Here is a 20,928-nt window from a genome sequence, read left to right as displayed (position 1 = left end):
TTATATTTTACTTTATTTCAATTCTTAAACTGTTCTTATCTCAAGCCATAGGCTTTACCTTTTCCAATTCTCCTTCCCATCCTATCAGGGGATAGAACGAATTAGCAAGCGCCTGCCTAGTACTTAGTTGCCGGCTGGGGTCAAACAACCCTTGTGCATTGATTTTAAGTGCTCCCTTGAGTTCATAAACACAAATTCAGTTCCACAAATCAACATCCCAGAAGTTTATTTAGGAAGTAGCCCCTGCCAGAAAAAGCCCATCAGCAAATGGATGCTTTAGCACTAGTCACCATGCCTCTTTTTACTCTACATTTTAAAAAATGCTTCAAACTAAGGAAAAGATGTGGATAAGGTACAAATCGGGATTTCCAAAGAAAAATATTGGCACAAGATTTTGGAACAGTATTTTTGGAAAAATTGGAAATATATGAAGACATAGCAGTAAATTACAAGAGAGGCAAGAGAAAATATTATTTCCACACAATACTCAACTGAACATCTACCAAAACTGGAACCTCGCATGCTGACAGAGGCAAAGTCAAACATTCGTACAAACAAGTGAAATTCTCTCCAGCTAACAAAAAATTCAGATACACTATAAATATCTTCTATTCAGTATATTAATTGCAACACTTACATTTGTCTTGTCAATACCTAATTAAAGTCATATGAAGTGACTCAGCTTTACCAAAAGCCACTAACTTGCCTTATAGCCAAAAGTGCCTGAAATACCTAACGTCCAAAATTATCAACTGGTGACAATTTTTCCCCCTATCTCCCAAAACCCTGGGATTATTTTACTTGAAACGTAAGTTTAAAAAAACATGAGATAAGCTGTTGGCAAAATTGAGTCTATCAGAGCTTTCACGTGACCCGGAAACACTTAAGTGTGAACTAGGTGGGCCTCATGAGAAGCATTAGTAACATCCATGAGTCAGAGAAATAAATCCATTACAGATCATACAAATAACGCTGTTGAATGACACACAGAAGTGGGGGAGAGTGTTATCAACATCTGTAGTCTCAGCAACAACTCATCGTGGCAGAAACAAACTGGCTTGGACTCCCCTACAACTTCCAGTTTTCATTCAAGACAGCTCCATGCAGGAGTGCAGGCTTGACAAGAAACCCAATGGGGAAGTCCAATGCTGCCAATTTATTGAAATGTTGGTTACAAAACGCCAAGTCAGATGACTCTGTAGAACATGATAAATTTCAAACACCTCTACAACAACTGTTTATCCTAACATCCTAAGGGAAGAAAAGCTTATAAGCTCTTTAAGCTTAAAAGATGTTTAAGTCCAGCTGGACTCCTAAACCTGCACAGTCAGACAAGTACTAATGAGAGATGTAAGACTTCACTTTTGTTCTGAAAAGAAGCCACATCCAGGACAACATTTAAGTCTGGCATCTGCATCAGGACCAAGAACTATTCTCTCAGTATTGCACTGGATTTCAGGCCAGAACAGAAAACAATACACAGGGAGGAAGTGACAGAGCTTGGGGAATGGGAGAACGTTGGTCTGTTATTACTAATATTCATCAAGAGCACCATGTAGTCATTTTGAAGTCTTTCTATCCGAGTGAATTTCTTCAACTCAAGCTGTATTCAACGGGACAATTCTAGCTACAGGAAAAAAAAACATCCCTGAAGTTCAATTACAAGCTAAACCCTACATACTCTCAGAAGATAATTTCAGCTGCTCGACTTTCAACAAACTCCACCATTTCTGCACTGCAGATATTAAAAATATGCAAACCAAAGTTGCCTGGGCTCAGATGCATTTCTATGATTACCTTAATGAATGGCATTGGCAATACCTTAAAGAATTTACTTTTAAGGAAAAGTAATGTGAACTCAAGCAGGTGGCTTGTCTCATAAAAACGATGCATGTGCAATTTTGCACACATAGTTTTCATTCTAGGATCTAAAAGAATATTCACATAGAAGAATCACAGAACAGTTTGGGTTGGAAGGTCATCTAGTTCAACCCCCCCTGAACTGAGCAGGGACATCTTCCAATATGACCAGATTGCTCAGAGCCTTGTCTAACTTGACCCTGAATGTTTCCACAGACAGGGCACCTACCACCTTTCTAGGCAAACTAGAAGTGCTTCACCACCCTCATCATAAAACATTTTTCCTTATACCTATTCTAAATCCCCCTTTTTCATTTTAAAACTATCACCCCTTGTCCTACCACTACAGGCACTGCTAAAAGTCTGTCTCTACTCAACTATTTCTCAAGAAAAGTGCCTGGAAAACCACAGCTGTATTCATGTTAAGAAGAAAAAAAAAGTATGGCAACTGAAGTGATTCAGATACATGCTGGTAAATTTGCCATCAGATATGTAAGCATTACACAGCTACTGAAAAGATCTGCTGCAAGTCCTCAAGTTCAGAGGCAAGATAAACTGGCTTCTGTAAAGCATTTCAGACTGAGAACTCTGTGTTAGACACACTAAAACTTTTTCTAAAGTCTTAAAGGAAAAAGAAAGAGAAGTCATGGCTTCCTTCTGCACCTCAACAGCCAGATGGCTGATTTTTAACTACAATTTAAGGAACTTCTACCTCTATGACTATAAGAACACCTTTAGCACTGAAATGATTTTTTTTCTGAGATGGTATGGTTTTCCTAGCAAGAGAGAGCAGTCCGAAAGACAGGAGTCTCCATTATCAAAAGCCCTATGCTGCTCATAGGTTGGTTTTGCATGGTTTGCGGGTTTTTGCTCATTTTTTTTCTTGAGGGACTGGGGGGGGGGGGTGTTTATTTGTCATGGGTTGGTTTGAGTGGTTCGGGGTTTTTTTGCTTTTATAATGACTCAAGTTTTTCCACTCTCATTCTTAGCGAAGCATTTGTCTCATGCTTATTCTCATATCTGAAGAGGCTCTTCTCTCATGATGGACCAAAAGCCCTGGCTCTGGCTTGTTCACACTCATTAGCTTCCACCTCCTCCTAACAATTCTGTAATGCAGTTATACAATGCAGACATGTGGCACACTGGAAAGAGACCAGCAGCATAAGCAGAACAGGAAGTATGGTGCCAACATGAAGTAGCTTTAGTATTTAGTACTTAGGGGCAGCAATACATCAGCTTTTTCTGCAGCACAAACGTTAACTTCTTATGAAGACGAACAGCTTTCTGGTGTTCTGCAGGCAAACACAAGCTGCTGAGAGAGCTCTGCCATATGGTCTTCTGATCAATAAAAATGCTTGTTTCCTCCAGCTGGATATGAGAATTTCTCAAATCAGTGACAGCACCAGGAACATGAGTCAGTTTTGTCCACTGTCTTCAGGGACCAGACTGTTCACTGCACATGTAACCACTACCAGCCAAGCCAGAGAGCGAAGCCACAGGACATGGATCCAAGGGTGACACCAGGCTGTTACTAGGTTTCTTCTCCTCTGCAAAAAACATTATCTTCCTGATCCTGAAAAGAAATGTATCATAATGCTCTTGGCATAGGAGATTCATCTTAGTTGCTCTTGCAGATGTATCCTGAGTTACCAACAAAACCTACTTCGCAATGAAGTTGACCATAAATCAGAAGTCTTCAAACTGCTGCAGACCACTGTGGTCCTCCATTCTAAGCTTACCTTTATACAAAGGAAATGAATAGTTAAGCCTGCACTTTATTTCTTCTTCTATTCATGATAACAGTAAGAGTCAACTCTTCCATGAATTGTTAAAAGACAACCTTACGCTGGTGATCTGCTGATCAATATGAGGAAATGCCAAGTGTGGTTCCACATTGTTCTTCCAAGGCAGTTCAGTCAGAACAAGCTCTCTAAACTCTTCTGTATGTGGCACTACAAAACTTATGTGCAACAGGAAGGTCTCAGATGAGTGCTTAACCCTGGTAAACACCACTTCCTGGCGGTGCTTGCCATTTTCAAGAAAAGCACCCTGATGTAATGCCCTTTGAAAAAGAACTTTTGTCTCTTCTCAGAAGATTTTAGTTCAGAGGATTCATCAGCGACATGAGAAAGCCACAGCAGCTTCAAAAAACTCATCACAAGAAGAGCATCATATTCCTGCTTGAAATAAACCTGCACAAAAGATTCAGGCACGAATGAAATGTGCTGCTGCAGGGATGGCAGCGCCTGCACTGCAAGGGCACGTCCCTGGGACTACGGCTGCCCTCGAGGCGGCATCCGCGAACCCCCAGTGGTCCGTGCTCTCCAGCCACTGTTACTCCCAAAATCCGCAGGCCCGCCCGCCGTGCGCGGCAGCGGAGCCGTGAACAGCCCGCGAGGCGCCCGGGACGAGCGGGGAAAAGGGCGGGCAGCGCTGTGCAGCGGGGCCTCGGCCGGGCGCCCCCGTAATCACCCACAGGCACGGGCACCGGGGGAGGGCCGGGCAGCGCGGTCCCAGCCCCGCCCCACGGCAGCCCTGCCCGGCGGCCGCGGCCCGCCCCGGTACTCACGAGTTGGTGTGCAGGTACTCGAAGGTGAGCTGCGCCCGGTTCAGGCTGCTGTAATTAGCCAAGGCCATTGCGGCGGCGGCCGGGCCGCGTGCGCCTCGAGGCCTCCCCGCCCGCCACCCCCCGCCGCCGGTCACTGCCCCCGCCGGACGGCCAGCACCGCACGGCAAGGCAGGGCAGGGCGGGCCCCCGCCGCGCCGCGCCTGCTGGCTGACGTATGCTGCTACAGCGCCGGGGCGCCGCACCCGCCCAGCCCCGCTTTGTCTCCGCCGCGATGGCAATCCCAGTCGCGCCTCACCGCCGCCGCCGCCTCCCACCGCCGCCCCCGCGCGGAGGGGCGGGGCCGAGGCGCTCACTGCCCATTGGCGGGGTAGCGGCACGTGACGAGAGAGTCATGGCGCGGGCCTCCGCAGCTTCTTTTCCGCCGCGTGACGGATGCGCGCAGGCCGGCGAGTGGCGGGAGGGAGCGGACGGGTGCTTCTGCGGCCTGCCCGGGCCCTGCAGCGGGAGCTGCTCCGCTCCGCTCCCGTGCGTCCTGAGGACACCCCGCGGAAACGATGGGTCGGCAGGGAGCAGGGTGGGGGGAAACGGTGCCTGGCCTGGTGCCGTCCTCTGAGGTGGGGGATATCGCTGCGGCGGGCGGCGCTCGGCGCACGCCAGATCCAGCTGAGCGGAGCTCTCGGGCGGCGCCCGGTACGGGAGAAGGCTCCGTGACTCCGTCAGAGGGACGCAGCCGGATGGAGAGACCCAGCCGCTGAAATCGCCTTCTGACCTGCAGCGTGCATGGACGTGGGAGGGCGGCTGGTGCCTGCAGCAAGTACAGCCGGTGAAAGCTCTGGGAAGCCTTTAAGGAGAAGCTGCTGGATGTGCCCGTGCTTAAGAAAGCATGCTAATTGGGTAGATAAACTCATTATTGCTTCAATCTGATGCCTTTGATTCATTTTGAAATCCGAAGGGATTGAGCAAAATGGGGCTCCCTTGCTTGTTCCCCTCCAAACCACAGGCTGAACCCAGGAATCCTGAAGGCCAAGAGTACTTTGCTGAACGCTTGATTTGCCCAGTGAAAATGCATAACAGATTCTCCTTCTGTAATGGACTGTAAAACAAGATGGCTGCATCTCCTGCGTCTCAGATAATAGGAATCCAAACTAAGGATCCAAAATCTGAAGGAGTTCAGTCTGTGGAGAAACTGGTGCAGTATAAGCAAGCTATGCAGTGAAAAGTTAAATTTAGTGATCTATTAATCGTGAATGGCTAAAATCCGAGTTTGTCTTTAAGTTGCTTGCCTTCCATTTTGTTTGCAATACCTTCTAGTCCGTGTGTTTGTTTGAGATGGGTCCCCAGCAAACCAGAGCTGATGAGTCTGCAGCTTTGACCTGAGAACTTCACTTCCTAGCAATGCATTTAGTTCTGTGCATCCTCAGTTCAACCTGTGCAGGTCTAAAGATTTCTTAGAGCCCACAGGTTGTGTTATTCCTGCTGACAGGGCTTTCTCTCTCTGTGTGTATTTGTAGTCTTCAAAAAGTCACTGCAAACATGCATGCAGTGACTCTTTAGGCCTTATCTCTGAAAAGCTGTGCACAGCAGAACATCAAAACTGCATGAAAGAATTAGGAAAACTACTGCCAACAACTGTGTTTAAGTGTAATTTACTTTATGGCAATTTAAAGTATCCGTATGAGTCTCTTAAAGATTGTATCATCATCTCTTGTGCTCAGCTTTTATTTCATCATTTTGCAGTCAGTATCAGAAGCGCATGTTCATAAGCAATATAAATCCCATCAGTGTACAGGCAAAGTAACTACCCAGATACATGTTCCTAAGGAACATGAACCTGAACTTGTGTGTCTTGTCAGCCTTGCCCTCTTTGGCACTCTGGTATCTCCTTTTTGCCTAACAGGAACTGTGTCTCATCATCATACTTTGCCTTCAGGAAGGAACAAGTATATGCTTCCTGAGATTGAAGAGGTTGACAGCATCAGCATAGTAGTGCAGCTGTCTGGAACGGAGCAGTTGGACACTGTGGGATCTGACTTGCTGACAGAATGCCAGTCTTTTCCATCTGGCCCTTGGGAGAAGACAAGTACATTGTAGTTCCATTTTATTTGGCCAGTTCCAAACAGAAAATTACTCTTTTCCATCCCACCATTCCATGGTGTTGAATTCCAGGTCTTTTTCACTTTTTTTTTTTTTTTTTGTACAAAAGTGAAATGAATATTTAATTCTTACACTTTCAATAGCTGTTCTGAAGTAGGTTTCAGAGACGTTTCTGACTTCTGCTCTTGGGTCTTTCTTGCCCAAGTCTTGAAAGAATTGTATGATTGTTCATTTGCCCTCTTGAGTTGCCAGATATTGTGCCTAGGAATACCAAAATTAATTTACCTTCTGCAAACAACATTTGGATAACACCACAACTCTACCTGAGCCAAAGCAGAGCTATTCTTTGGTGGGAACCTGTCTGTCAATGGATGGAGAGATCATATGCTCTTTTTGCCTGTGCAAATGTGCTGCTGCTGCAAATTGTTGAGTTCCTTAGTGCTTTTGAGATGGAAGTTGAAAGTCTTCCCACTACAAATTCACATTACCCTCTTTTGGGGCAGGTGTTTCATCTTGGAAACTCTCTCTCCATACTTGTGTAAAGTTATAGATCTCTCTGTTGGAAGGATTATTACAGGCAACTTGCCTTTTTTCTCCATCTGCTGCCAGCACCGTTTTCCTGCGTTGCTGTAAGCACCAGGATCTCTGCAGCCAGCTTCCACAAATGAGCAGAACAAGACTGTCTGCTTAAATACTTCTCACCCTTGAGGGGCTCTTGTTGTGGTAGGAAGCAGCACATACCTTCCCAGATAAATGACCTGTAGGTTGGTGGTTTGTGCAGCCTGTACCTGTGGAGCTTGAGGCAAACTATACTCCTCTTCAGCCCATGGCTGAGTTTCATACTCTGAAATAATCCCCTTGTAAAACTAGTCTTTTGATCCCACCACACTAGTCAGATTTTGTGTTTCAAGGCTGGGGAGTGAGAGTTCCCATGCAGTCCTGTAGAGTGTTTGCTGGGTCCTTAGTCTGGTGTGGTATTTTGCTCAGCCTCTTTCCATTGGAACCTAGGCCATAGCTGACGTTGGTGAATGGTTTATTTAGATAGCCCTTTGTTTTAAAAATTGGAGATAACTGCTTCTAACACCTGTGTGGGTCTTGAATCAACAGTTACTCCTTGTCTCCCATAATTTTTACAAAACTAGACTTCCAAGCCAGTGTTTTATGGGTGAGTTGCCATAGTGGTGAGTACTATATTCTGCACCAGACAAGTGTACCTAAGACTGTATCCAAGTGTCTTTTCCACACTCCTGTGAGGTTTCCCGAGTTAACTTTTTGTGGCTTTATTCTGTGTTCATGCACATAAAAAAATGCAAACCTGTGCATTGTAGAAATGAGGTTTTCACTGGCGGAGTGACGTAACCACTGCAGGCAGTAAAAAATAAATCTGAGAACACCAGTAATTCTCAGGTCATTCCTTTACTCTGGAAGGAAAAAATAGCGTCTGACGCTCTTTGAGTACAAGGTCCTACATACATGTTGTGACAGAAGTTGCCAAAGTGTCCTTTTTTCTAAGTGTTCACTTTTTTGAGATACTTCTAAGAAGTTACGGTGCAGTTACAGGCCCTGATAACCAAAGTGGTTTGGATCCTGAAATTATAGAAGGGATTTCAAAGTACCTTCCATTAATGAGCTGTGAAATCATCATGTTAGCTCACAGTTTTTTGGTGCATTCCTTTGTGTGGTGCCACACACTGGGTCAGCTGCATGATTCCGTCTGACTCTGTCTGAAACTTCCTGCCAGGAAATACACTACTCCCTCAAAACAGCATAAGGTCTTCTTTAAATGGAGTGTGCCTGTCTCCCAGAGAAAGGTTGCATTATTCATCAAAACATTCTGCCTTGTTTTGGGCATGAGTTGAATCTCAGGATCAACTCAATGCAATACAGGAACACAGTACATGAAGTCAAGAATGTAGAAGAAACAAGTGGTTTTCCCTGGCTTTTCCTAGTACGGAGTTCTGCCTTATGTGACCTGAGGTAGTCCGGTTTCTGTGTTAATAGTTACATCTGTCCAGTCTCCCTGTCATTCATGTCAAGCAGCAGAGCAATTTCCTGATGAAAGTACCATTTTCTCCTATGCTGGGCGATCTAAATCCTGCCATTCTTCTCTCTGGAACAGCCATTTAATGATGAGCAGTCACTGAGTCAGTCCTTGCAAGATACGCAGACCAAGATGTTCCAGTGTGAGCACCTAAATGTATATGGGAGGCATAAAAGTTCAGAGACCTTTCCTGTAGTGCCAGGTGTCAGCCTCTTGCTTCTTTGTCTCTAGGGAGAGTCCCACCACACCATGTATTTAAATTCATTATTTCAGTCTGGGCACCAGTCTCAGTGAGACAGTGACTGTCAGAAGTGAGTTCGTAAATGAATTTACAGGAGAGTGGAAAGGACAAGAATAGATGAGAGCAGGGAGACCTCTTGAAGTGAGAAGCAGGAAATTGTCAGCAGAATGGTGGGTGGTGAGAATCCTCCACTACCAGTCATGCTCATCCTGTCCTGAGTCCAGCTTTAATTAATGAACTAAGCAAAGAATGGAATTAACAGACATGAAAAAAAAATGTAAAATGTCAGTATAGCATTACTGCATCACCTCTGGCCCAAGACAGAAAATACCATGTGTCTTTGTGAGAATGACCTGCAGAGGAGCCCACAAGAAGCTAGTAGAAGAAGAGTGATGATGACATCTTGAAAGAATTCAGCTGGCAGACTTGCAAGAGTTGCAAATGGCATGAACCGATCATTTGTCAGAGTTTGGCCTTAGCTGGATGGTTTTCCACATGGATACTGAAAAGGACTCAAGCCTGTAGGCTTCTTTCTTTCTAAGCTGTGATTGCAAGACATTTCTAGAGGCTTCTACCAACATGAGAAGGGGAGCAGACTTCTTAAAAAGTTGACTAACTTGCAGAATTATTTTTTTTCATGAGTAAATAGTTTTCCTTTATTTGAAATATGTGGACTATGTCACCTGTTGGGTTTATTCAGTTCCGAGCATCTTTTTAAACCAGCCTGATGTATGTGCCTAATATGGACAGCTCAAATAATTTCAGTTTGGCAAAGCTGCAACAACCAAAAACGATCTTGTAGTGAAAAAACTTACGGAAAACTTACGTGTGGGTGCCTCTTAGAAGTAATATCTGAGTAGACTAAGCTGTGATAAGAATGAAGAGATGAACACCCATACGACCACATCTGGTACAGAATATGGCTGGGGAGTGCTCAGTAGGGATCAAGGCTCTACAGGTTCTTCCTATTTAAGACATTTCTCAATGGTGACTGACAATAGGTAGCTGCTGCTTCTAGTGTGTGCTGTGAACACTACCTTGTGTTAAACGTTTTATATCATCTCTGAAGGTGTTCATCTCCCCAGATTGTAGATGCAGACAGGTACAAAGTGCACCAGAACTCCAGATTGCCCTTCTGCACTACATGAAATAGACATTAAAGAAGATGGGCTTGGCTGCCTTGGGGAGAATGAGGGGGACTTTACAGGTGCATCTTCTCTGGCACGTAATGATTAGTTGAAAGGTGGTCAGTCTGAGGATTGCAAACATGAAGGCAAGAGGTGGTATGAAGAGCAAAAGTGCCATAGAAACAGACTAGCAAAAAGCTGTCGGTCAGCACTGTGTCAGTACACAGCTCCGTAGACTTGTCCCTAGCCTGATCAGGGACTGTCAGGAAGCCTGGAGGTCCTCAGGAGGAAAGCAAAAATCAAAATAAAAGAAGCTGTGGGGGCAATAGCTTTTTTTCCCAGCAAGTTCACTCTGAAGTTATTTGTTCTTGTCACTCAGACCTTTCGTCCAGGCATGGTTATATTCATTAAGAGAAAGAAACACTGGAAAGGTTTCATCAGCACAGTTGGCTCATTTCTTGTGACGGTTTAGCCAGTCCTCAGCGATCCTGTAACCCAATTAGTGTCACTATGCTTGTTCAGTACATCCTGGGATCCCCTTCTTCATGGGTTTCTGACTGTCCTGTACTAATGAACTGGACAGTATATGTTCTATTCTTACATGAGCCTAAGCATTTAAAAAAGACAAAGACCTTTGCTCTGTAAGGATGGGTTTGCCTGTATGTCTCTTCCACACTGTTTCTTTCCCCTCTCCCCACCTAACCTGACCTGACAAGGAAGAGCAAAATATCTGTAGGCTCACACAATGTGGTAGTGGCACACTTCCTACAGGCATGTGGGATAGTAGGTATGTGAAAGCCAGTGAAAAGAGACTGTCTCTGGCATGTGCTGAAAGTCAGCTAAGATACTGCAGCAGCTGTGACAGCAGTTGAAACAGGAAAATACCCGCATATTCTACTTCGTAGAATCATAGAATAGTTTGGGTTGGAAGGGACCTTCAAAGCTCATTGAGTCCAACCCCCCTGCAATGAGCAGAGACATGTTCACCTAGAGAAGGTTGCCCAGAACCACATCCAGCCTGGCCTGAAATGTTTCCAGGGATGTTGCATCCACCACCTCTCTGGGCAACCTATAGCAGTGTTTTACCACCCTCATGATAACAAATGTCTTCCTCATGTTCAGCCTGAGACTTCTTTTTTAGTTTAAAATCATCACCCCTTCTCCTGTCGCAACAGGTCCTGCTAAAAAGTCTCTCCCCATCTTTCTTATAGGCCCCTTTCAAGTACTCTGTAAGGTCTCCCCAGAGCTTTCTCTGAGTTGCTGAGAGATAGCTGGCCTAGCCTGAGGTTAAATGGAGGGGTGACTGTCGGGCATGGCAAAGAGTGGAGAAGCTAACGGGGGGGGGGGGGGGGGGGGGGGGGGGGGGGTCCAGCCCTCCCCTGGGGCTGTGCAAACAGAGCAAGAAGCAACCCAAGGGGTGAGAGGTTTTGTCAGACCTCTCCTGGATGGAGAGTGCCTAATGGCAGTGTGGCCTGACTCACCCATGCTGGAATTGCTGAGTGAAGGTGCAACGTTATAAGAATTTGAGCTGGCTGGGGAGCCGATGGGAGGGGGAAAGAACTGGGGTAGGTTGCTTATATGTCAGGGGGAAATGGGGGCAAAATAGAGGGCAAAGCAAAGCATGTGGTTGGCTGGCCCCAGTGCACATCAGATCAGATGAGTTAGCATCAGGATAATAAATCCACTGTGGCCATGTGAGTGGGTTTGCCTTGCTACTGCAGCCTGGGGGATGGGATGTGACCTCCAGCACCACTGAACAAGTTCTGTGGCAAAGTCTACACTCAGTGTAGCTCAAATTAACATCACAGTTCATCTAAATCTCAGAAAAGACCTTCTAAGGAATGTCATCTGTATCCACATCCCTTTGCAGAGTCCTTCATACAAAAAGACTGGAAGAAGGAGGGTCATAGTGTCCTGTCCTCCCACTTCCCAGGGAGAAAGGCCACAGGCATTTTCCCAGTCTGCTGCTGGCAGTGTGTTTTTCAGTTCAAGGTATCACATCTTACAGACCTCACAACAGACTCTGTAGCACTCGCACATATTTGACTCAAGCCAAGTGATCCTTGCCAGGAGGAGCTCAGCCACTTGCAGGCAGCAGGGACATGTGCAACCAGACCTGTCAGTGCACCTCAGTGCCACCAGAAGCCATCCGAACTCCAAACCCGAAATGTGGAAGCTGCCTGAAAAATAAGAGAAAACTTTTGCGTCAGGAATGAGTCACGGCTTTGGTAGATTGTGTTCTCAAATATTTATTTCAGTGTTCTTGTAAATGTTTTGTTTGAAGAAAAATATTGTAATTGGCCAATATTCCACAGAATCTAAATATTTTGCTCTAAGATAGTACTTCGTCCACTCAGAGAGATTTGATTCTTTGCAGATTACATGGTTAGAGCTCTGGGTATGATGAGGGCTTCCCCCCACTCTGTCATCTGTTTACATATGACTAAGGCCTCAATCCAGTTATAGAAAAGGTGGGGGGAGAAGACAGTTTACCCTTGTTTAATCCTGAAAAATAGTGTTTCGTCTGATAGACTTTTCCACTGAAAACAAGGAAAACGGGAAAAGTGCACATTGGAAGAGGATGGGACAACGGCAGGGCAAAAGCAGAGCCTCCCTGACCCACCTACACTGGCTGTGCAGAGAAGGGGGCACTTGGCAGGAACGACATGCCCTTGCAATAGAGGCCATGCGATGTCAGAAGCCACGCAACATGAGGAGCCCACAGAATGGAGTGAAACAGGCAGTGTGGACTCTGTACCACATCTGGGGCTTGTCCCTGAGAACTCCTTGAGGCTCTCCAAAGCTGAGCAGCCTGTGAAGAGGTTCATCTTCCCTCTGGTTTGGCAAAGGTATCATTGGTTTTGCAGTCCTGTAAGGCTTTCAGGCACATTGGGTGGTTCCTGCTGTGGAGAAGTGTCCTATTCTACACCCAGGTCTCTGCTGTATGCTGGTTTCATGGTCCAGAGATCCACCAGAGAGAACGGGGTGCAAGCTTGTGCTGAGGATGTTGAGGGCTCCAACTTGGCAGGGCTCCCATCAGAGGACACAAGGGGCTGGCCCTGCTCTTCCCATTCCTGAGCCCATGACAGAGCTAAGGTCAGGCTGCCAGGCTGTGGGTTTTAGAACAAGCAGGCACCAGCTCTTAGTTATGCAGATAAGCAAAGGACAGCTTGTTTTTAGCAGTGCTGGTAACTGATAGGAGCTGGACATCTGAGCAGGTACTACCCAGAAACAAAGAGAAAGATGCAGGATCTGCAGGCCAGACAACTGAGGGATAGGAGCAATAGTGTGCAGCACTGCATGGAGAAGCACACTCAGCTGACAGTCCACCATCCCAGCCTGCTGTTGCATACTCATAGCTAGTGATTTTTGGATCAGCTGGAGATCCCTGCTGCCACTGAGAGGTCATGTCCTTCACAGGGACCTGGAGTGGTGGTGCCCCTATTGCATGTGGTAGTTGGCGGGACTAGCTGTCTACTTTTTTGCTTTCAGCAGCACCCAGATGAAGTATAGGGCAGCATTTGTTCCATGAAGCATTCTGAGTGGCCAGTCTGTAAGTACCCACTGTATTTACAAGGGTGGTTAGGAAGGTCCATAGAGCATCTTAAGAATTGTGAGGGAGTTTTTGTAACATCAGCTTGAGACTTTGATCCATTTTATGATCTCAGTGAATGTTGCTGATATCCTTAAGCATTCTGCTAGGTTCACTTTATCATGTGTACCTGGGGCCAGAAAACATTTTAACTGGTACTGGGAGAAGAGAAAAACTTGTAACAACAACTTTATTCATTTGTAGGGTGGCAAAGGCATGTACGTGTTTAAGAATGAAAGATAAATGCTGTGAGTGGATCAGGAGAAGCTTTTTTTTGTGACAGCTGGTTTTTGTCTTGTATCACAGCTGCAGGAGTGGGAACAAGAATGGGGCACATTTTGGGTGGCTGGCAGAGCAGCTTCTTCAAGAGAAAAGATACAGCAAGAAGGCCCTCCAAATATGGGCACAACTTGCAAGAAAAGTCAGAGGTTTTGTGAAAGGTTATAGTAAGATTTCTGTATGTGCCATCATACCAATGAGCAGAGTGAAGAAATCATGTAGTAGCAGGCAATAGCTGTTGGTCACATATTTCTAGCTGGGTTATATACAGTGTGTTTTGCTGTATGTGTATGGAAGCATGGCTGGTGTTCAAGAGGTGTCTGTGGGGATGTCAAAGTAGCAAAACTCAACAGAGAGCAAACTGCAGCATTGAAAACTACTAACATAAAATACCCAGTGCCTTTTATAGGTAGATCTGGAAATATGCCTAGGAAGAGTCCATTGGCCTTAGAGGGTGCTGTGAGGTACCTGATGCCAGGAAGGCTGGCATTCCTGCAGTAAGGTTCATTGTTCCTCTTTGCAGTGCCAGATAAATCCTTCCTTTTCCTTTGCTTTGGATGGAAGATAAAAATTACTTCAGTAACCTCCAGTAACTTCTTTGAAGGAGATCTATTGTAATCATCTTTGCAGGTAACAGTCTCTCTGGTGTAGTGGCAGTGAAGAACTCAGGTCCTAGTCTGTGTCCAAGTTGTTTGCATCCCAGGTAACTGGAGAAGGAGCTTGGCAATCACTGAAGCATAGGATCTGCTGTTGGATTGGAGTGCAACAGTCAGCTGTGACTGAATCCCAAGGAGTACAGTGCTGGTTTGTGACCTCTGCACGTGCTGGAGCTACAGATAACCCCAATTTAATGACTGAAGTTGGGTCTTGCAAGAATGACCCACAGAAAAGGAAAGGGTAGGAAAGCACCTCGTGGATTCAGGAGAGCAATGGGGTGCTGGTGGAATAATTTGCTTGATAAGGACCAGCTTGTACTAGCTTTGCAGTGGATAAATGAAGCTTCTATCTCCAAAGTGAACTTGAGACCACATACAAAATGCCAAATGGTGTGCTAGCAGTCTTTTTGTACATGGACAGGGCATCTTAATGCAACATAACTCACCCTGCCTGCAGCAGACTAGACATACCAACAGGGATTAAGAGTCCAGTGCAAGACTTGGCAAAGTTACAGCTGGGTAGAGAAGACTTCTTACCAGGCAGCTGTTCAGTTCTTTCTTATATAAGCTGTCTAGACCAGACAAGAGGAAACAGAGCCATAAGACTCTCATGCCCTGCACAGAGGGTCTCCAACCTACAGCTTTCATATTTGAGCTTGAGCAGAAGAAGGGGGTGAAGAAGGATATTAGTAGTCAAGACAGCTATGCATAGGAGAATAGTCTATGAACAACTATAAAAATAATGGAAAAGAACAGTAACTGATGAGATGTATTACAACTAGGAAAACATTCAATGTTCTGCACACAGAAGGTCCAGTTTTGCCAAGACGTGTCCTCACAGGGAGCCTGCGAGACTCGGGTAGTGCAAGAGGATGCAGCATTAAGGCACAGGAGAGGGGAAGGATGGTCCTGGGCAGGAGCAGCCCCAAAAGCACACACACACTCAGAAATATTTTGCCAGATTTTCTTAATTCCTTATGTCTGTTCCAGGGGAGATTGAAGTGAATATGAGGAGACAATGTAATCACAAAACAGACTGGTCTTAAAACAGGTCACATGGCAAACGATACAGAAGGGCCTGTGGCTGGGACTGGTGCTGAAGCAGCCAGAGCTGTCACCAGAAAGCAGCAGAGCAAGGCTCAGCCTCTTGGTTGGTAAGGACATGATAGTCCTGGAGCATGGGTCAGAAGCCTGGAGATGTGACACGCAGCCAAGCCTCACACCAGGTGGCAGGACATGACCCACTGGGTGCAGCCTTTTGTCATAGCCTGATTTGGCTCATTAGCAATACCAGGACTGAGTACCAACATGACTTACAGAGTGCTTGGAACAATGTGGCACGGGCAACTGTGATGCTGTTCCCATGCTGTTGGAGGCCCACAACAGAGCAGCCACTGAGCAGTGAGGCACAAGGGGCCTGGGCTTCTCACCTGCCTGCAGCCCCTCTGGGGCTGTTTGCAGGAGCAGGTTTGTTCTCAGTCCTGGAGGAGACACTGTGCCCCTCACTGGGGCTGCAGAACCCAGGGTAGCCCTGGGCTTGGTGCTGCATCTTCCTCTGCAAAGGCAATTTGCTGCTCTGGGATAAATGGTCTGTTTGCCTTGGCACGAGGCTGCAAAGAGGACCTGGGGAGTCCAGGGGGTCTGGCCACCTCTGCCCATGGCACAGTGGTGCCACTTGTTTGTCTCTCCTCTAGACTCTGAGGACCTACCCTAAATCCATTCCTGCAAGAACAGTCACCCTGTTCTTAACACACAGCTTCTACATGAAGCCAGATTTTAGGGCAGTCTGAAAAACTGATTCCATGGCTCCCCCTCAGCATCCTGATGGCCAAAAACCCTGATAGGCAAGGTCTTTGGAAAGGCAAGGTGGCTGCTGTGAAGTCTTCTGGAAACCTCTGGAAGGGGTTTGATGGTGTCTGGAGGTTGGGATTCTTAGGAGTAGGTTACCAGGAGTGGCATTTTTCCTGAACCCCTATCCTTTTTCCAAACCCTTCCTTTCTTGGCCACAGCATATCTCAATATTGTGATTTATGGGCTCTAGAGGTGTTCCAAAAGGGGGAAAAATAACTTCGTTCAGTGTAACAAAGAAATTGGAAAGGCAAGGGGTGGGGGGGAGGGTGCTGGCGAAGAACAGATCACCTCTTAGGAATGTCCTGCCCGTGGAAATACTGAAGCAGTCTCCCTCTCCAGCACACGCAGCCAGGGCCTTATGCAAGCTCCCAGCTCTGGGGCTGAGACAGAGCCTCTCTCTGGTCTGAAAGCACAGAGATCTTTCTCTCCAGCTCCAAGTGGGGCTTTTGAGATGGCCAGGAGCTATGGTCTCCATGTGTCCTGGTTTCCACAGCTGCTCTAGGTGCAAAGCACAGCAGGATGAGACCCTGTGTGTCAGTGCCCCCATACCTTGGAAGCGTTACAACCCTTCAGAAGAAGGAAAGGCAGACAAGTAACATTTGGGGGTCTGGGATGGCTGGGGGGTGAAGTTCTCTATCCCAGCAGCACTGGCTGCACAGGGTTGCAGCTCTGCAGCAAGCTCCCTGCCAGCAGTGCAGGGAGTGAGGCCATGGAGTGCTCCTGTGGGCACCTAGGACAGGGACCATGTGCTCAACTTGGGCACACATGTTGCCATGGGCAGATCCATCTGGAAGTGCCCAAGTACAGCAGAAAATGGAGGTGCCCACTCTTCTTCACAGTGGTGGCAGCCCTGTCAGTGCTGGAGATGCTGATAGCAAGATTCTGACTGTCCTTAAGCACTCCAGTCCCCTGGGCCCACTGCCCAGGAGTGGGCTACAACCTCAAGGGCAGTGTCCTGAGCAGATGACGGCTTCACTCCAGCCTCTGCCTCCAAGCATTTTCTGCTCCTGGCAGACAGTGTCCTGCCTGTAGCCATGTCCTATATACCAGGATGCTGTGCAACACCATGGTCCATCCCTGGACTGCTGGGCTCCTGCAGCACTGAGGACTGATCATGTTTCCCTCTCTTGGGGCCATAAGCAAGGTGGATTCATGGCAAAGAGGTCCCCAGGCAGTGTCAGAGGCACTGCAACAGGACTGCCATGATGGTAGTGGTGCCACACGACACCACCTGGGAGAGGAGCCCATACATGCTGCTGGGTCCTTTGCTGGCTCCTTCTACAGGGCAGGGGGTGGAACAGGCTGTGCTTGCTTCACAGGATCCCAGGGGACTCTGCACAGGACAAGGTGAGCAGAGGGAAAAAAATCCAAGCAATGGATTCATTCATCTGGAGTTTAACTCTTACTAGCCAAGGCCATGCTGGGGCAGGAGTTCAGTGCCTGTGCTGCAGCCCCACAGCAGGACATGAGCTAGACCAGGGTGGCATGGTGCAAGCAGAGAGGATGTGCTGGCTGATCTAGCACCTGCACATGCAGTGCAGAATCCTTCCTCTGCAAGAGGCTCCTGCAGGGAGCACGGGTTTTGCCCCAGGAGGGCTGAGCACCTGGCCACTCCTGTTTGCAGTGTGGCACCAGTGCAGTCAGATCCCTGTCACAGCAAGATGTGAGATGTGCACCAATGCTCAGCATGTCACAGCTGCCTGACGCACACCCCCAGCCTTAGGCCAGGGTGCCCACACCTTTGTGGGCAGCAGGAGCTTACAGGCTAGGGACAGGAGACAGATGGACAAATCTGTCCATTCACTTCCTTGTGTGCAGATAGAGGCACAATAGAGATCCAGTCCTGGAGAGCCACATGTGGGGTAAATTGCTTCTAGCTCATAGAGAACAGTGTGTGCTTTCTGCATGCTGGTTCTCCTATGTGCCAGACAGGTACAACTGTAGTCATGTGCCTGCAACATCATTGCTCCTCCACAGGCACTGTGGTGACCCAGAAGTGAGACCTCATCACATGGTTCTATCACATCCTGGGTGATGCAGCACCCCCAGGGCAGGAGGCTGCCCAGCAGCAGGATGTGAGGAATCCATCACACCTGATCTTGCCCTGGCTCCCAGCAGGACATGAATCACACCTGAGAAATGGGGACATGTGCTTTGCCATGAGTGCCCTGTCCTAACCAAATGGCACCAGTACACCAGTTCTTTGCAGGCAGATGGTCCCTGTGGCTGGTCTGGCCACAGCAGAGCTGCTGTAATGCTGTCCTCATCCACCTCTAGCTGTACTGCTTGTCCCATCTCTTCATAGACATTCTCCTATGTGTCCTCTCTGGCCACCCACCTTGTCCTGCCCAGCCTTCATCCACACCTCATGGGGAGAGCTGGGGGGCAGCTCTTTACTCATCCCTTGTCCTGCCATGTCTCTGTGGGGTGCACCCACCCCCAGGTGCTGCCACTTTTTTGGGATTGGACAGCCCTACATCCACCCCCAGGTCCTGCTGCTCTGGCCTGTCTTCATTCCAGTCTCAGCACTAACCCAACTATGTGATGCCCAGGAACCTGTTGTCCAGGAAGATCTTGGCACATCACACCCAAGGGTGGAATCTTCAGAAGGGAGAGGAGGAGGCATAGAGAGCTGCAACCTCACGGAGTCAGAGTTTCTCATTTGCCTGGGAGCTGGGCACTGGTGCCCAGGGAATCACGTCTGAGAGCCTCAAAACTTGGCCAGCATGATGTGGTGTTACTAACTGTAATAGCAGGGTGCTCCATGGGAAGTTCCCTGGTGTCAGAAAATGAGTGACAACATCAGGCTATTTGCCGTTGGCAAAGAGCAGTGCAATGAAGCAAAGAACCATCCTCCTCCTCTTCCCTCTTTTCCATGGCCATGTTCAGCTGCTGTTGTCAGTCAGGGCTGAGTGACAGGTCCCCCTCCCTGCCTTTCTCTGGGAGGTAGGGCCAGCCAGGAACAGCTGATGTGTGACATGGGGAGCAGTCACACAGTGTTGGGTGAAGGAAGAGTTGGGAACACACAGGTTTGTGGGTGTCAGCTATTCCAAAGGGAGGAAGGGCAAGGCTGGGAAAGCTCCTGCGTGCTCCCAGGACTCTCCTCTCCCCACTGCCAGGGTCTAGCAGCCTGTGCAGGCCTGCACTGCCTTGGGTCTGAAGGCCCATGGGCCCAAAAGATACTGAAATCTCCTTGCCTGGTGCTGCATCCAGGTCCCTACCCTGGTCTGCATTGTCCCACCCTTGAGCCAGGCCGGTAATCCCGGCCCCTGCACCAGACCAGTCCCAGAAACATGCTGGCACAATTCCATCACGGGTATTTAGCATTGCGTGTAGTACTTCCAAAAGGAACCCAAGGCACTTGTGACTGTCCCATCTGCAGGGGGAATCTACCGCCTGCGCCCTCTCATGGCAGCTGTATGGCTTCTGCAGCGGGGGGGATCACATCCTCCCTGCCCACTCTGGATGCGCTGGGCAGCAGCCCACCGGCAGCCCACCCTGCTCTTCCCAGAGCCAGGCCTGGTACCAGACACCGTGTGCTCACTGAGAGGGTTGTAAATCTCTCCTTGCTCCACTTCCATGGGAATAAGAAGGTCTTTTTCTCCGAGGCTGCACTTGGCTGGAAGCAGGCACCCCTCACTGCCGTGGGGAGTCCCAGGGAGTGTGCATGGAACCAAGCAGGGCTGTGGGCTCCAGGCTGCACCAGCCCGTTGTGGTGTGTCTGCAAGGATGAGGCTGGGTCATTACTTGAGGTGAATGAAACCAGGAGGGGTGCAGACCTGCAGGAGCAGGGGCAGGATAAATACCACTGCACATGCTGAGAGCTGTGCATCCAAGGCTGCTTTATCAGCACCGTTTAGTGTGTTTCTGCAGCTGGGTCTTCTGTGCAGGAAACCCAGCATCAGTGCAGCCAGCCATGCAACCAACAAACCAGCTGTGCCACAACCAGCTCAAGGTTGCCAGTGGGGACACCCGCACCCCAAAGGCACGAATGCTGCTGCCAGCTGCTGCCGGACAGCTGTGCCAGCTCCCGAGGCACAACCTCAGCTGAGGGACTGTGTAATGGGCAGAGCTGCAGGCAGTGGAGATCTCTGTGTGGCACATGTGGCACACAGCAATCATCCAGCAAGTGAAGATTGTGTCACATCTGAGACTGGCAGAGAGATAGGAAAGGCCTGTTGAGAGGCACGGTGCTTAGGGGGTTTGCTTTAGCAGTTGTTTGGGAAGGAGCCGTCATAGAATCATATGATCAGTCAGGTTGGAAAAGACTTTTAGATCATAAAGTCCAGCTGTTACCCCAGCACTGCCAAGGCCACCACTAACCCATGGCACTGAGGGCATTGTCTACAGAGTGTGTGAACACTTGCAGGGACCGTGACTCCACCAGTGCCCTGGGCAGCCTGTTGCAATGCCTGACGACTCTTTTGGGGAAGAAATTCTTCCTAATATTCAGTCTGAACCTTCCCTGGTGCAGCTTGAGGCCGTTTCCTTTTGTCCCATCCCTTGTTCCTTAGGAGAAGAAACCAGCAGCTTCTCCTGTGGGCTGGGGCAGGGGAAAGGGCAAGGGCAGGGGCTAAGGCCGAAGCAGGAGCAGGGGCAGGAGTGGGAGCAGCAACAG

At 48.2% G+C, this 20,928-nt stretch overlaps 1 protein-coding gene across 3 annotated transcripts in view; it reads right to left on the bottom strand.

Moving 5' to 3' along the window:
- Positions 1–4,729, bottom strand: part of MORC2 (MORC family CW-type zinc finger 2) — a 39,189-nt gene extending 34,460 nt beyond the window's left edge. Inside the window, exon 1 of one of the 3 annotated variants that reach the window (XM_065692327.1) lies at positions 4,430–4,729. In XM_065692327.1, coding sequence (XP_065548399.1) covers positions 4,430–4,497 — 68 coding nt within the window. In that variant the 5' untranslated portion in view covers positions 4,498–4,729. The remainder of the gene's footprint in view (positions 1–4,429) is intronic. The other 2 variants (XM_065692328.1, XM_065692329.1) reach the window with 2 other exon arrangements.
- Between the last annotated feature and the right edge of the window lie 16,199 nt (positions 4,730–20,928).

This window comes from Lathamus discolor, chromosome 12 (genome assembly GCF_037157495.1).
Source record: "Lathamus discolor isolate bLatDis1 chromosome 12, bLatDis1.hap1, whole genome shotgun sequence".
NCBI lineage: Eukaryota > Metazoa > Chordata > Aves > Psittaciformes > Psittacidae > Lathamus > Lathamus discolor.
The sequence above is the reverse complement of the archived record's forward strand: the minus strand, read 5'-3'. Positions and strand labels throughout refer to the sequence as shown.